This window comes from Nylanderia fulva, unplaced genomic scaffold (assembly GCF_048542155.1).
Source record: "Nylanderia fulva isolate GAGA-0341 unplaced genomic scaffold, ASM4854215v1 Scaffold49, whole genome shotgun sequence".
NCBI lineage: Eukaryota > Metazoa > Arthropoda > Insecta > Hymenoptera > Formicidae > Nylanderia > Nylanderia fulva.
This window is the reverse complement of record NW_028190576.1, coordinates 645,315-657,621: the sequence shown is the minus strand read 5'-3', so window position 1 is coordinate 657,621 and position 12,307 is coordinate 645,315. Positions and strand designations below refer to the sequence as shown.

The following is a 12,307-nucleotide window of genomic DNA, read 5'->3' as shown; positions in this document are numbered from 1 at the left end:
AAATAGCTATTTTTAATTTGCAAAAACAAATGCAAATAACTTTTACTTAAAATATATTGATCTTTAAAACAAATTGCATAATTGTGCACAATTTGCGTTTAAAAACTCAAACTTGCAAATAAAAAATTAAAATGTAGTACTCTCGAATGATAAATTGTTACATTTTTTTCTAGACTTCAAAAGTTTAAAAATTGTCACAAAATCTATTCAAATCTAGAAGTTAAATTTGTATATCACTATCAATTTCTGTCATTAAAAAAATATTTGTTTATAAAATCACGATCAATATATATTAATCGTAAATTTAAGCGTTCATACGATTAATAATTATTATACATATATAAATCAGCACTTTTTCAAATGTCGATGATGTACAGATCACATACTATGATATTAATGCTAAGAATTTTTGTTGTTATAACAATTGTAAATATAAATAGTGTGTGTATATATATAGTATTACATTATCAATATCATTACTTCGTTAAATATTAAATGCGTGCTGTTGAATATCATTACTATAGATAATAATATTAATCGTATAATAGCTCTACGAAAGAGAAGTGAAACAAAGAGACAAGAATATTATTATTCGTAGCGTGTAAAAATAAATAAAAAAAAAATGACAGAAATTCAGAACACACAATTATGAAATGCACAGCTTTCGAATAAATTCATTAGCGCGAGGTAATTAAAATTAGCCAATTCTTCGTGTGTTCCAGGAAGAATCCACGACAACCAAAGAAATCGACGATATTTCGGTCTTGCGAGAAAACGATTTAAGAGCAATGAAGGAATTGTGTCGCAGGAATAATAATGCCGAGGTAATTAATCTCGAAACAAATAATCGCGTCGTGAATTCGTGTACTTCGATGGTCGGTACCGATGACGACCAAAAAATCAAAAGCGAGAAGGACGCGGCTGACGAGATAACATGGAAGGATCGTCAACGAACGGATAACATCTTAGAGGATCGGAGGAAAAACAGCAAAAACGAAATCAATGCCAAACTGAACAATCAGGAGCATAGTTTGGAGACCGAGTGCATGAATGACAAGGAGCGGAAGGTTCGCAGGATCGATCTGAAGGCATATGGCTTTGAAAACGAATTCACGGATCAACAAAAAATTATCCGGCAAGAGAGAGTGGTCAATAAATTGGATTTGACGTCCTTCGGCTACCAGAACGGCCTGCATCGCACTTGCTCCAATAATCAACTGGATCAACCGTTGCGAAACAATGAGAAATCGAACTTGACAAGACGCACGATCGACTGTCGTGGATTTAAAGGATATTTGATCGATGCGCCGAAGTCACTCGGTGGTAAAGATTTCGCGAAGAGCTCGAGAGATCTCAACAAGATACGGGATAAAGTTGAGGAGGTAGGTTTGGGATTGATATCGGTCAAGTCAATGCCGAACGTTGCTGATGAAATGTATTATCATGCAAATCCGATTCGCGTAAACGAGAGAGAAGATCAGCAGAACGAATTGACTGCCAGGAATTTGCTGGATCGCGCAATCGATAAATCGGAGGGAGAAACAACGGTGGATGAACGCGATGCGATTGTTAACGAAGACGATTCGTCGCTGAATGATTACGATGAAATTTCTTCTGACGTGGATAGATCTTTCGAGGATATATATATCGGAAACAGAGAACAATCTCAAGAAATGAAAAGAAAGTGGCAGACGATGCCCTCGGTGAAAAGGCTCGCGGAAGCGTTTGGCAGACGACAAATTTCCAAAACAGAGACTACCGTGCTAGAGAAAGTAAACAGAGCGGTAACTAATGAAAGCCTCTTCACACTTCAATTCAATTTCATTTAGATCTTAGATTTCAATTTGAGCTCGATAGCTTTGATATGCTAAAGAACATTCAAAGCAAGAATAAAATAAGTTCATAATTTATAAAAATAAATGAAGTCTAGATAGATACATAAATATACAAAAATAGATTAATTTTGGAGATTGAAAAAAAGGTAAAATATTTTATAATTTTATAGAAAAATTTACGTAAATTCAATAAAATATGGGGATTCGAATTTAAAAAGAATTTACAAATTATATTATCTGACTAATAACTCACTATTTATCACATGACAAATTTATCACTCATGTAAAATAATCATATTAACTTAAAAATTATATTTAGAAATTTTTTAATTTTTATATAAAAATTTTATATTTAAAATTTTTTAAATTGATACATCATTTTTTTAATAAACATCATGCCAAATCATCCTATACGCTAATAATTTGAATATTCTATCAATTTTATGCATTTCTATCTCACAGGTGGCAAAGATAGATGATATCAAGGATAGATCGTACACACCCGAAATACAGATAGTCGAGCCGCCAAGGCAGATGCACAGTTTGACAGCCAGATCTCTTTCGAGAGAATTTCGAGAAGGACTTCGTCAAATGCCTAATAAAATTTCCTCGCCACCGGTCAGCCGATCACTGATAGAAGAGCGATCAACGAATCGAACGGAAATTGTACGATCAAAACGAGAGGACGACACTGCCGTAATCTCGCCCGACAAGTTCAAATCGAACATTATATTTTGGGAGCAAATGCAAAAAAGAAGTTAAACATAGCATGTCCCTCCCCATTTGCTAATGATAAAGAGTTATAAAATAAAAAGTTAAACGCAATCATAATGAGATCGAGTTTTTGTACATATGTAAGAATAGAAAGTGTGAAATTGTGCAAGTTAGAATGACTGGAACAGCAATTAATTTTGTATATTTATAAATAATTTCGTATATGTATGATTATGCATATTTCCGAGCACGCAATTGTGGAAATATAATATACAATTATGACATCATAGAAAATCGAATCAATCACTATACTGCAAGAATATAATATTCATAAAAGAAACCAATTTGTACTTACTTTGTGAGTTATAAAAGTTGCTGGCGTTGCTATCCTTACATAAGCATAAGGATATATTAAACCGTCTACATTATAATAGTCTCTAACTGTTATAGATTTACTTATCAAATATTATATGTAAACATGATAAAATATACAAGTCTTTTGATGTTGATAAGAGCTTTGCGTAAAATGATTAAATTTATGTCAAACAAAGTCGCAACACATTAATAGTTAAAGAGAGCATTCCAATATTAGTATTCATTCTCGATGAGAAATTAAATTTTAATAAAAATTATTAAATAAAAAATATGTAGTATTTTAATTAAGTTTAACAATACAAAATATCCTACGCTCTTCATAAATTTTTGATTGTAGAAATGTCGATAAGAAATTATCAACATAAACAAGTATATCTACACTTGTAATATATTTTATATATTTATATATGCAAGATACTTGACTTATGCGACACAAGTAAAAAATGTGCAATGTATATGATCTCCTTATTGCAACTACATATCTTTCGCGAAATTAATAGTTTAAATTCAATATCCATAATGTGATTATATCCACAAAATTGTGGATGCAAAATTATTTATAATTTGTTATATGAAAAGATACTTAATGTATACTTAATGCATAGAAATGTTTCTCTTGCAAAGAATAATTCAGAATGATACAATAAAATGCACGATGAAGTCTTTAAACAGAAATAAATAATTTTACATAATAGTATTACTTTTCTGATGAAAGATGGAAAAGAAGCTAATAAAAAATAGTGCATTACATCCACTAAAATATATAAAATAAGGAAACATAAAATACAAAGTCACTACTTTTCATTTTAAATTTTAATATAAACTACTGTTCTAAATAATAATTTGATCCAAGAGTTAGACAATAAAATGCAATTTGGAAAATAAAATATATTGCAAACACGAATCATAATAAAGTAAAATAATATATAAGAATTGATCAATAGGTTCTATCTGTCGCATAGAAAAAAAGCTATGAAAAAGGTCCATTACGATATGGATCAACAAAGACATTTAATATACTATTAACTATGTTATAATGATTATCTCTTTAAATCCTCTTTTCTTAACAAAGAGATATTGAAATATCTAGATTAGTGATATCTTGTAAAAAAGCGTGATAGTTAAATTATGTTAACCGAACTTCCAAGTATCGTGACATTAATACAATGCTATAAAATGACGGTATTTAAAAATATTTAAAATTCTGAGAAACATTTCTAACTAAATAAGAATTGTACTCACAACAAGGATTCTCTTGAAAGCATGCTGTCGAATTTCTCAATAGCTCCATTAATTGTCCACTGCTTAGCCTTTGGAATCCAGAGTGAAAATATTAATGTTGCGGCACAAATAGCCACCCCACTGCTCTGCTGTCAAATCGATATGGACCATCATGTTGATATCCCATAAGACGTAAGACTTCAGGCAAGTTCTTGCTGTTTCGGATTACATATAGTGTAACATCTACACAAATCAAATAAAACATTTTATGTAGTAAAACATTTTTGGTATAGAAACTCAAATAAAGAGCTAATTTAACTACCTAATTTTCAAATATTATATATATATTATTCATAACAACAAGAAAAAAGATAAAATTACCAATTTCTTTGCAATATTTGTGTGATTTGACTCATTATTTAACTCATAGATGCACATATTTATTATTGTATACAAAATGTCACGCAACTCATGATACAACATAAAAATTGTACAAGAGGAAATGAGATAAACATACAATAATAAAAGTATACATTAATAAACTGATTTGATAAGATTTGTACATGTAAGAAAATCAATATTGAACATTGCAAATAGAGATGTTATTTCTTTCCTTATGCTCCTGATTTTCTTATTCAAAATCCGTCACTGAGAATCTCTCACTTATTTATCAAGATCATTGTCAAATAAAATTTATTAATCGTAATTTTACATTTTTATAATTTCTTGTAGCTTTAATTCTCGAAATGAGATTACATCACAATATAAGAATTAATTAACTTTCGAAACGGCGCGCTTAAAAAATCTAACCTAACTTTATTGAATCTACGATTTTTTCTTGATATTCGCAAAAAATGTCTCATTTCATATAACTTCTCGAAGAAAATAAGAGATCTCACCTTCTACACGAATGTCTTCACGTCTATTGCATTCATAAACACGTCTTTTGCGCATTTTCGACGACGATATCTGCCCAAACACTGTACCGCGACGCTTCCATCAACACACTGATTTTGCCGGTCTTTTCAAAAATTCAAAATCTGTAATTACTTCAGATATCTCGTTTGTATCAATAAATTGAAATTTAGATTTTCTCTCAAAGTGTTGCCATATATTAGTGACTTAGAGATTTAATATGAAAACGAATGGAAAGATAATTTAATAAAAAAATGTATAAATTACTAAATTAATTAATATATAAAAAAATTAAAAGAAATGGGCTAAATCGGTGCGTTGAAAATAAGAACGCAAAGATTTATTTGCATATATATTGTATGATACATCAATATATTATATCACACATCATTTTGTATTACACGTTAAACTGAAGATGATAAGAAAAAATCGAAACGTCCCAAAAAAAGTAGATTAAATACACGAATCTTTGCGTTCTTATTTCCGATGTATCCGCCCTTATTAGCCTATTCCTTTAATTAATTTATATTAATACATATATTAAAGCCTTCTCTCCATCATAATTTAATAATATATAAAATACATTCAATTATCTAAATTATTTCATTATTAAAAGATTATTACAATTGTATTTTTGTATAATATATTTATTAATATTAATGATTTTTTATGATATTGTTGTGTCGTGTATAATATGCAAATTTCTCTGCGGTGCTTTTAATCTCGCTCGCGAATTTTGCGATCAAATCCCGTTTTAAATGAGAATCACACTTTGAGAGAAATTGGGTACTTCGCTTCTCATTCAGTATAATCCTTTATAATATAAATCTGAAGATAAATCTTAAAGGATTATTCATCCAGATACTAAGCCGCCCCACCACGTCAAGGTGTACCCATCGGGGGGATTATTATTATTATATAATTTTATAATGTAATATATGATAACATAAATAAAATATGATAAGATTGAAAGATTAAAATAATAGAATGTTGTGATATTGCAATTGTTGATTCAATAATTTATTTATGTTGGCATTTTGTCAAGGCTTATAGTATCAAATAAAATATATTTGATCCTTAACATTATTAAAGAAATAATTATTATCCACAAAAATATAAAATTAAAGTGTCGGAGTATAAATTATAATCTCTAATTTTAATTCCTGTAGCCTTGATTTTGGCTTGCAATATATATAATCTTTGACAAACATTTATTCTTTGACAAAAATTCATATAGTTTATTAATCATTAAATGTAATATATAACGAATTGTTATCATTGTAATAATAATTATTATTATTAAAAATTATTAATATTATAATAATAATTATTTATAATTATTATTATGTTTATTATATTATAATTATAATGTATAATATTTTAATTATAGTATATAATATTAGTGTGTATATATATATATATATATATATAAATATTAATATTATAGTATAATATTATAATTATAATGTATATATATATATATATATATATATATATATATATATATATATAATTAATTGTAATAATTATTATTCTAAATGAAACAAAAATATAACAAGCAAAATAATAATAAAAGAGTATATTGTTATATATAGAATTAAATATTTATATGTAATTAAATAACATATTTCACTCTTTTCATAAACAAAGAAATTTATAAACAAAATTAGCAATCAAATTTATATTTAATTTAAATTAGCAATAATAAATAATGTTATACTATTAAGTAAAATTGAAAAAGTTAATCCTGTACATTGCTAATTGCAAAAGACAACTTAAGATATTATAAAAGTTTTATATATTATTAACATTAAATATATGAAAAAAATACCTCTATTATAACTAAATAAATGAATTTTAGAGAAAGGCTATTTCCTTATTCATTTAAATTTAAAAATTTGGATTGTGGGGACTAAAATTTGACAAGCAAAATAAAAATAAGAGCTTATAATTAAAAATAATAAATTTAAGTTATACAAAAAAATTCATGGAAAATTTGCGAAATATTACATTTTCAATAATTATCGTCATAAGTGCTCAAAATAAAGAATTAAATGAAAAATTACCAAATATTTTATATATCATATTTCTAATATACATACTTATCTTGTCAAAATAGATTTCTTGAATTTTTTTATTTTTATTTCATAGTGATATATGCAATATTATTACAAATTGGTATATTTTGAACAGCTAGTTGCAAATTTACGATAATATAATAGCGTTCTAGTAGTACACACTTCTAACATAATGGAATGGTTCTCGTTTCATTAGTTCTTCATGAGAATAAGCTGTAAGTCCCAATATGTAATTATCAACCAAAATCGGTACATTGAACACTCTTGTCTTTACTAAAGGTATTTCTTTTCCGTAACGTTTGCTCTCTCTTCGTACTTCTTCACATAATTTTTGGGCAGCGATTAATGAGCAACCGCGTATCTCTAGTTCTTCCCTGCTTCCATGCTGAAGTGGTTCATCTGCAAGAAAAAATGCAGCGCGTTTGACTACGAAAACGTTTCACTGAAAACGTATATAGCGAATCCTAAATATCAGAAAAAAATTAATTAAACAAAAAACGTTCTTTAATCGCAAACTCTCATGTAATATGTTGTATAAAATACATAATGATTGCATATAATTAATATAAAACAAATAAATTTGAATAACAAAATAGTCTAATAACAGTATTTCATAATTACATGATCGACTTTTAGATACATTTTAAATTCGTGAATTATCTATCTATTTTTCCAGTTAGTAAATTTTAAGTTTTATTTGATAACAAAATACAAAAATATGTAGTTGATGACTTTATAAAATGCTGTTTTATTTTATCGATCTCATTCTTGTGAAAAAACGATTGATCATAAAATCTATAAATGAGAAATAAATAGAAGATAGCTACTTTGAAAATAGATTTTTAAAACACTGCATTTTATCAATGTTGAATAAATAAAATGTATGCAATACAAATAACTTTTGACAAAAAAATGATTAATCTTTTAAAATATAATATATAAGTAATATAATATAAATAATAATATATAAGTTTATTATTTATTGTGATTCATCAAATATTTATTATATGGAAATTCGTGCTTTTTGTACTTGTCAAAGAAACGTTTTACTATTAATTACAAATAAATAGTTTCTAGAAGTCTATAAAAAATGACATATTTGCCATTCGTAAATAACTTAATATCTTACTACTTTTAGTATCTTATCACTATTTAACTTAAATATCTTACCACTATTTTCAAATCTAGTCACAAGCATTTCACTATAGCGAAGAACTTTGAAATGAAGGAGAACTTGGGGAGTACGATAATCCATAAACATTGTAGACATCATCTTTTGTGTATCTAGTCGAAATCTATTGTTAAATTTATGTAGCTTATAATAATACCATATGTCGATTATTAATGACATAGCCTTGCTATGCAAACGAACTGAAAAATAATTTAATAAAAGGAAATTTAATAAAAAAAGTATATAATAAATTGTATATAATATAATAAAAAAGAATAATTATATACTAAATTTATAATAATATACAAAACATGCTAAATCATTTAAACTAGTTAATAATAAAGATATTAAAATTATAATTGTATAACGTTCATTACTTGACAAATATGTTCATCAAATAGTCTACATACAATTATATTTTATTAATTTCATGATCTTATATAGAATTATAAATAAAATAATAAATGTGTCATAACATAAAAGACAATTTTTACTGATATTTAAAGTTAAATTTAATTTAAAAAATTTTTATTACGTCTATCATAAATATTGTAATATAAAAGTTCTCACAAAATGCACAATTATCAACTTATACAGTAATGTATTATTTAAAAATCTAACTGTATGAACATATTATTTTTACTGATTCGTTATTATTTAATAAAATCACTGCACATATAATTTTTAAACTTCAGTAAATAGCATTAACAGTAATTACCTTTTAAACTTCAAATTCTGCTTCGTCTCGATACGATTCAAATTCGTCGAAAAGTAATTTTAGCAATTTGTCTGCATCATATTCGGCCGCTTTAACACATTCTACAAAAGTACCTATAACATAATGAAATTTTATAATTCCCGTCAATTGCCTATTATCGAAAGATGAATTATATATGTTTATTTTATATTATTTTTAATCCAAATAGTCACAGTAATTATTATGACATTATTTTGATGTCATAATAATTACTGTGGCTATCTGGGAAACAATTACTGATTCAAAATCGTTAATTTATCTAATACATTCAGCAATGGAGAAAAAACTCGAAACATATTCATCAAATCATTTTAAACAAATCAATTTAGTTACACATACATACATGTGTATGTGTATATATTGTATATATATAAAATAAAACTGCACATATGTATATACATAATAAAACTGCTTTTTCGTTTTTTTAGACTGATATCTATTTCTAGCGACAAAAGTTTTGTTACTAGAAATGTTGCTGCTTCTATATATTTTATTTATTATATAATATTTATTTATTTAATAATATAATATTTAATATTTTAATCTTATTTTTGTAAAGTAAGTGTTTTCTTGTTTTATTCCCAAAAACAAGAGAAACAAATTAGTTATGAGCAATTTATATAGACGTACGTCTTAAAGAAAGAATTTATAAACTCTAAAGAAAATATTCATTATTTGTTATGCGTATATAATTTTATTATCATAATTTATACCGTCATATTTATCCAACAAAATTTCTCCAACTTTACGTAAAATCGTAAACCTTTCCTGTATTAGTGGAATACTAGTTTCATCATCGTCACCTCGTAAAATGTATTCCAAATCACTTTGTGTCATTTTTGTATAATAATTAGGATCCCATATAGGTTTTCCTTCCTATTACAAGCATATTATAATATATACTATGTTGCAAAATTAAATAAATATATATAAGAAAATTATAAAGAATTTACGAATTATTTTTACAAAGATAATTATAATATTTTATGTTACACTTATTATAAAAAAAAGTATAATTTGCATTACTGCAACTATTTGCCGATTATTTCAATTTTATAACAAACAGTATAAAATGAATGTAAATGTCATAATTGTCAATTAAAAAATTAAAATTATTTTCAAAAAGTCTGTACTCACATCAATGGCTCTTTTAATAGCAATACATAATCCAATATATCCCTTTGCACCATCAACTGCCCATTGTTTTCTACCTTTTCGATTGCAGAGTGCAAAATTCAATGTTTGCAACACAAACAGCCAATTTATTGCTCTCGAGTCATTTTCACTCGGATATGTTGCATGACGTCGGCAATGGTTTGTGAGCTTATATACGTCCGTATTTTCCCTTAAATACGTTATCACCTATGTGTGAATCAATCAAAATATCTATTTTAATAATAACGTTTTATTTCCTTGAATAAGATTTTAAAATAAAGTAAAGAAAACGCACATGCGCTGTCAGTTTCTTGATGCCTTCTTGATCGATATGTACATCTTGCGCTTTTTCAGAAATAAATTTTGCCGCTTCTAATGATTCTTTCACATCATAATCACTGCTAATAATCTCAGCCTCCAATGACTCTTTCACGTCATAAGCACTGCTATTATCCTCAGCCATGACGTTACGTTATATTTCGTTTCAAACTGTGGACTATCTCTGACGATGACTTTTATGACGCTCACCTTACTCAGAGATTGCTGTCAGCAAAATAAGACGAACTCGACACTTATAAGGTCATAAACATAAGTATTTCTTTTTGTATAAAAATACGTTTTATGTGCTTATTTATGACGCACTTTCAAAATATATGCTTGTAAGTTATGCTATTATGCATGCTTCTTTTATCCATTTACATTACTTTAATTTAAATCTATAATAATTGCTTTAATTTATATCCTATCTCCCTTTTCTAACATTTATAAATGTTACATTCATATATAAATGTAACTATTTCATGTTAAATGTAAATAATGCAACAATCATGAAAAACTTTATTATATATTATTATTCATTTACCTTTTTTTCTTTTTAATTTTACGCTTTAGATATACCTTGTATTAAAATAAAATAAATTTGCACATTCAATATTTGTTAAAAAAAACGCAAAAATCAATGTTCTAGAAATTTTACCTAAAAAATAGATAAAACTCTTCCTTTATTCCATTTTTTTCCCCATTAAAATATTCTGTTTCTAAATATCAATCTAAAATAATATAGAGAGAAATTTGTCTTATTCTCAAACAAAGTTTTAAAAGATATTTAATGCATTTTTTAAAAATAACTTTTAGTTAAAATATTATAGTCCATAAAAAAGCATTCATTATAAAACAAAATAAATTTTTAATTTAAAATTAATTTAATATAGATATAAAATGTAGAAAATTTTATATGTATATTGTATATATATATATATATATATATATATATATATATATATATAAATCTTTCAAGTAAAAGCGTGATCAACCTTACATTGCTGATAAAAGGTATCCTTTGCATCCACCCAAAAGTCCGAAATGTCGCAATCAGCGGCTGCTAAACACACGAGGAAATCGAAAGTATTCGTACAGAAATAGAAAAAGCGATATCATGTGGCAAAAAATGTCGATGATTTACCGGAACTGGCTTGATAGGCAAATATTGGACAAAAAAGACGAAAAAAGAATAGTGAATCTGTTTTCGCGGAATCTTACTTTAATACTGCGCCAAGAGCAAGCAAAATTAAAGTCAAAAAGTTTAGATATATCGTACGAAACTATCCGAACCCAACTCCGTACTTATGACCTGAAATGGCACTATACAACCTTTGTTGACCGAAAAATATGCGACCGCTTGGGCACACGAGAACATTGATCGAGATTTTAGGAATGTAATTTAGCCTGGTCAACCTCCATCAATAAGCTTGTCTAGCGGACCGTAAAAACATGGAAAAAAGATGCATCTTTGGGGCTGCTTCTCAAAGCAGGGATTTGGCACTTTGTATCTGTTTACCTACAACCTGAATGTCGAGAAAATGCTGGAAATCTACAAAAAGGCTTTGGTACCGTCTGCCGAACGTTGGGCGCATTATTAACATAATTGCATCCTTGTTCTTATCAAGTACAATGCATATATATATATATATATATATATATATGGATAAATTTTTTTATAAATTAATTATATTAATTATTATAGTAAATAATTAATAATCACGTTGTATTTAAAAAATTAAAGAAATTATTCCCACGTATTGTCAGT

The 12,307-nt window shown here is 26.7% G+C and overlaps 3 protein-coding genes across 12 annotated transcripts in view; 1 reads left to right on the top strand and 2 right to left on the bottom strand.

The window, feature by feature from the left end:
• The window catches only part of LOC114940079 (Myosin-7a binding protein), a 37,501-nt gene extending 34,308 nt beyond the window's left edge, over nucleotides 1-3,193 (top strand). For 6 of the 9 annotated variants that reach the window (XM_029314562.2, XM_029314565.2, XM_029314564.2 and 3 more), the window contains one exon: nucleotides 723-855. In XM_029314562.2, the coding sequence (XP_029170395.2) occupies nucleotides 723-783 (61 nt within the window). In that variant the 3' untranslated portion in view covers nucleotides 784-855. Of the gene's footprint in view, nucleotides 1-722; nucleotides 1,785-2,297 lie in introns of those variants that run through there. The other 3 variants (XM_029314569.2, XM_029314568.2, XM_029314561.2) reach the window with 3 other exon arrangements.
• The window catches only part of LOC114940086 (choline/ethanolamine transporter flvcr2a), a 53,568-nt gene extending 47,620 nt beyond the window's left edge, over nucleotides 1-5,948 (bottom strand). For both annotated transcript variants that reach the window (XM_029314582.2, XM_085486906.1), the window contains exons 1-2: nucleotides 5,045-5,948; nucleotides 4,167-4,388 (exon numbers count right to left, since the gene is read on the bottom strand). The gene's annotated coding sequence lies outside the window, so the exon portion shown is untranslated. The remainder of the gene's footprint in view (nucleotides 1-4,166; nucleotides 4,389-5,044) is intronic.
• A 1,117-nt stretch (nucleotides 5,949-7,065) lies between these two features.
• On the bottom strand, nucleotides 7,066-12,150 carry LOC114940087 (queuosine 5'-phosphate N-glycosylase/hydrolase-like). Its single transcript, XM_085486890.1, has 7 exons — nucleotides 11,540-12,150; nucleotides 10,517-10,764; nucleotides 10,204-10,428; nucleotides 9,780-9,942; nucleotides 9,033-9,140; nucleotides 8,309-8,515; nucleotides 7,066-7,537 (listed from the first exon to the last, which is right to left on the bottom strand). The coding sequence occupies exons 2-7, from the start codon at nucleotides 10,682-10,684 to the stop codon at nucleotides 7,287-7,289; spliced, it is 1,122 nt and encodes a 373-aa protein (XP_085343016.1). The 5' UTR covers nucleotides 10,685-10,764; nucleotides 11,540-12,150; the 3' UTR covers nucleotides 7,066-7,286.
• Nucleotides 12,151-12,307: the final 157 nt, after the last annotated feature.